A 4,894-nucleotide genomic window follows, 5' to 3' on the forward strand; every position below is an offset into this window, starting at 1 on the left:
TGTTGTATATGTGGTAGTAGTTGGGGCAGTGGTTGTTGTTGTTGTTGGGGTATTGGATGTTGTAATTGGGACAGTGGTTGTTTCATTTAGTTGTTAAATAGTCGAATTGAGTAACTGTATAGAATCAGTAAGTTGTTAAAAATCACCACTGTAATCCAATTACTGACCGAGAGCAGAAAGGCAATGTCCACAACTTCTGTAATTGTCTTTAATACACTTTTATTGCAGTGAACTAGCAGGGGAAAAGCATACAGGATTGATTAGAATCTCTTATCTGCATCTGGGAAGGACCTTCACCGGTCAGCACGCCTCCCTGAACAGAAGAACCTCTATGCTTTCTATTTCTCTCCCTAAATATCATTTCATATTCCCCCCCACCCTCTGGAATGTTTACTGGAACATTGCTGCAACGTTGTTGTCATGGTGATCAATGGTCTTCTTTACAATTCAAAAACATTGTCTAACAGTTACGAGCTCTGCTCCACACCACGTCGCACACCTCTAGTTCCGCATTCACACAGAACGGTTCATCTTTTTCCGAACAGGGGACTTTTAAATCAACAGATTTAGCAGCGTTGGACAATCTCAAGGAAAACAACAAACAAGACAACAATACATTGAACTTATTTGACTTCATCTATTTAATCTTATAATCATGGCTTTTAAGAAGTTACTCTGTTATATTTCATTCATTTTACCAGAAGCTTTTACTTTAAACAAACTGTTCTCATTAGTTACAGTAGTTAGTTAATACAGCAGGTAAAAGGAGCAGCATGCTTTATACCAGAATTTTGATTTTACTTGTTAAGCTTGTGAAATCCTACAACTCTTTGGCACATAGCGTTACACAAACTAGTCCCACAACAGGCTGTTCCACTGGTAATGGTACCAACACCTTGCATGAAAGGCAGTGTCCCCAGGCTGGTAGCAGCTGCACACAGATTTGAAGATGCACAGCCAAAAGCTGGAGAAGTGCCGGCTCCATTAGTCACTAAAGATGAAACACAATCTGACGTTAAGTTACTTGTCTCAGTGAAAGAACCGAGTCCACAATTTAAACATACTTTCACGTCAGTGAAAATGTTGAATTATATCTAACTCAATTAATGAGTTTATTCAATGTTTATTGTTGTGCAGCATTTATCTCATGTTTTCAAAGTTGTTACCATTTCTTAGTTCAATGATTATCAAAACAAAAAATTGCTAATTTAAGTCATTTTGGAATCAAAGAAACTCTCAAAATGAGCAAAACAAATTCTAACTTGTGAAATGTTGAAGTTTTCTGCTTTTCTATGTCTCAGTAAACGAAACCTGTTTTATTTGTGGACAAAGCAAGAGACTTTTATAATCAAGTTGAGTTGCAGGAAATCATGATTGAAAATAACAAACATATTAACTGAGAAATAATCAATAGTTTGTCAACTGCTCAAGATGGAACTAATTTTAACTACTTTATCTCCTTTGTGCTCTTAAGTCTAAAACATTATGATGATGTTAAGATGATGAGAGATTTAATATTTCATAAAAAGACATAAGGCAGTAAAAAGTTTTTAATCTCTAATGTTATGGATCATAAATACAGAGTAGCACAGATGATACAGATTTAATTAAAGTGCTTTAAAAGTTAAGTACATGAGTAAATATATCTTAACTCTTCACTCTTTAGTATGAATATGTTAAAAATACTTAAAGGTAGTAGAATAGGTTTGAAGTAATCTTTGTTTAAATGCAGTATATAAGAAGAAGACTTACCTCTGGCTTGAAAGCAGCGATCCTCTGTTCCCTTACATTGTAGTGGAAGGCTGCAATCAGAGGTGACGGGGTCACAAAAATAACATAGTAGACTGTTATCTGCTGGAACCACAGGGACTGAAACAGACAAAAAATGTTACTGTTTATTAGAGAAGAGAGTAGATGGAAGTGTTATGGATTAAAAACAGAACATTTCAGGAGAAGGATGCAGATTAATAAGACTCATCTACATCTACTTACAAGGCAGAGTGTTTGAGTTGCAGCTGTCTGTGTTGCAGCATGTTGCACTTGCAAGTGCACTGGAAACACCCAAGTTCACTGAAAATGTCTGAGAGCCTGTGGCTGGACACAGGGAGGGGGGGGCACAGGCCTTGTAGATTTGCTGTCCAGGAGTCCCAGATGAAACGGCTGCAGAGTCAAAGTGCAGTTTGTTAATGGTGATGGAAAGCACACGTCACTTTGCAGTACATGTATTTCACTGGAAAGTAACTTGTAGAGAAGTTTACCTTGAATGGAAGCTGTGATACACATCGTGCCTGTGGGACATGTAACTGCTGCTGTGGTTGAACAGGTAACATTCGTACAAGTTTCACACACAAGTGTTGTTGTTGGGGTAGTGGTTGTTGTAGTGAGAGTGTTACACAAACTAGTCCCACAACAGGCTGGTCCACTGGTAATGGTACCAACATCTTGCATGAAAGGCAGTGACCCCAGGCTGGCAGCAGCTGCACACAGATTTGTAGATGCACAGCCAAAAGCTGGAGAAGTGCCGCCCGTATTTGTCACTAAAGATGAAACACAATCATAGGTTTGTTAGTTGGATAATTTCAGAGAGAATTCTTCACATTAAGAGGAACTTGAATTCACAAGGACATGTATTTGATGACAGTAATTTAACATTAGTTGTTGCCATGGTTACAGTGGTGCAGTATTTTAACATCGCACCTTATTACTGACATGTACACGTGTACTTCAGGACCTCGTGAATTCACTGATTTCACTTTTTTATGTTCTCACGTGTGCAACAGTGAATACATGTGATCCAATCCAACCACACCCTTCAACTATACTGGTTGTTTTCAGAGGTGATACCGGCCTGAAGCTTTCAACCAGCAGAGGGCAGCAGAACTCTGTGTTTCAGTCTGATGTTAAGTTACTTGTCTCAGTGAAAGAAGCAAGTCCAGAATTTAAACATACGTTCACGTCAGTACAAATGTTGAACTAAATCTAACTCAATTAATGAGTTTGTTCAATGCTTATTGTTGTGCAGTATTTATATCATGTTTTCAAAGCTGTTTCTACTTAAAAATGTCTTAGTTCGATGATTATTAAAACAAATAATTGTTCATTTAAGTCATTTTGTAATCAAAGAAACTCAAAATGAGCAAAAACTTTTTTTGTGGACAAATTAAGAGACTTTTATTATCAAGTTGAGTTCCAGGAAATCTTGATGGGAAATACCAAACAGATTAACTGAGAAATAATCAATAGTTTGGTCAACTGGTCAAGATGTAACAAATTTTAACTACTTTATCTCCTCTGTGCTCTTTAATTCTAAAACATTATGATGATTTTAAGATTACGAGAGAGTAAATATTCCATAAAAAGACAAGGCATTAAAAGGTATTTTTTTATCTCTAACGTTTTGGATCATACATACAGAGGAACACAGATGATACAGATTTAATTAAAGTGCTTTAAATGTTTAGTACATGAGTAAATATATCTTAATTCTTCACTCTTTAGTATGAATATCTTAAAAATACTTAAGTAGAATAGGTTTGAAGTAATCTTTGTTTAGATGCAGTGTATGAAGAAGACTTACCACTGGCTTGAAAGCAGCGATCCTCTGTTCCCTTACATTGTACTGAAGAGCTGCAATCAGAGGTGACGGGGTTACAGAAGTGACACTGTAGACTGTTAACTGCTGGAACCACAGGGACTGAAACAGACAAAAAATGATACTGTTTATTAGAGGAAGAGAGAAGATGGAAGTGTTATGGATTAAAAACAGAACATGTCAGGAGAAGGATGCAGATTAATAAGACTCATCTACATCTACTTACAAGGCAGAGTGTTGGAGTTGCAGCTGTCTGTGTTGCAGCATGTAGCACTTGCAAGTGCACTGGAAACACCCAAGTTAACTGAAAATGTCTGAGAGCCTGTGGCTGGACACAGGGAGGGGGGGGCACAGGCCTTGTAGATTTGCTGTCCAGGAGTCCCAGATGAAACGGCTGAAGAGTCAAAGTGCAGTTTGTTAATGGTGATGGAAAGCACACGTCACTTTGCAGTACATGTATTTCACTGGAAAGTAACTTGTAGAGAAGTTTACCTTGAATGGAAGCTGTGATACACATCGTGCCTGTGGGACATGTAACTGCTGCTGTGGTTGAACAGGCAGCATCTGTACAAGTTTCACACACAAGTGCTTCACCTGCAATGTGGAGAAAAATAGTCAGTGATATGTTGATCTGATCTAAATTGTGGTTCATAAAGGCTCAAAAATCTTCTCACTGTTCAAAAGGAGTTTCAGACATATGGGTTGTAATTTAAATATAAATAGATACTACTTACATGACTCTAAATTAGTTCATCTGCTTCCTACCTGTTTAGTCTGTTTCTTGTACTGCTGTACTGTAACTTATGAATTTCTCCTCTGAGGATCAATAGAGCCTCCTTATATTGTCAAGGATATTAATAATACAATATGATAAATATTAATATATTATTAAAAATAGTAATTAGTTACCTGTGCTGGAGAGCGCCCAGATGAGAGTCAGAGAAAGAAGCAGCTTCATCATGATGAACAGGTAAGTTCAGTAGATTCCTTATACGACCTCTCATCTGCACGGAGGCACTTTATATACTCTACAGGTGATGAACGCCTGTATGGCTGATACATGTCTGAATATCTCAGGGATTGGGCGTGTTTCCATTTTTACAGCGTGATCATTCAATCTGTCAGTCTCTCTTTGTCACAAAGGAAAACAGGTCAACACACGAAAACACACGTCAACACACCCATTTTAACTTCATCACTGTTAACCTGTTCAGGATAGTGGACCACAAACAAAAAGCATAAAACATAGACCTACATTTCCCTCAGGATCATTTAAGTATTTATATACATAATATATATCAA

The 4,894-nt window shown here is 37.4% G+C and overlaps 1 protein-coding gene across 1 annotated transcript; it reads right to left on the reverse strand.

Moving 5' to 3' along the window:
* Positions 1–202: 202 nt before the first annotated feature.
* Positions 203–4,626, reverse strand: LOC128448201 (keratin-associated protein 10-4). Its single transcript, XM_053430771.1, has 8 exons — positions 4,502–4,626; positions 4,085–4,186; positions 3,819–3,986; positions 3,578–3,694; positions 2,259–2,537; positions 1,993–2,160; positions 1,753–1,869; positions 203–991 (listed from the first exon to the last, which is right to left on the reverse strand). The coding sequence occupies exons 1-8, from the start codon at positions 4,551–4,553 to the stop codon at positions 798–800; spliced, it is 1,197 nt and encodes a 398-aa protein (XP_053286746.1). The 5' UTR covers positions 4,554–4,626; the 3' UTR covers positions 203–797.
* Positions 4,627–4,894: the final 268 nt, after the last annotated feature.

The sequence above is a fragment of the Pleuronectes platessa genome, chromosome 9 (assembly GCF_947347685.1).
Source record: "Pleuronectes platessa chromosome 9, fPlePla1.1, whole genome shotgun sequence".
Taxonomy (NCBI): domain Eukaryota; kingdom Metazoa; phylum Chordata; class Actinopteri; order Pleuronectiformes; family Pleuronectidae; genus Pleuronectes; species Pleuronectes platessa.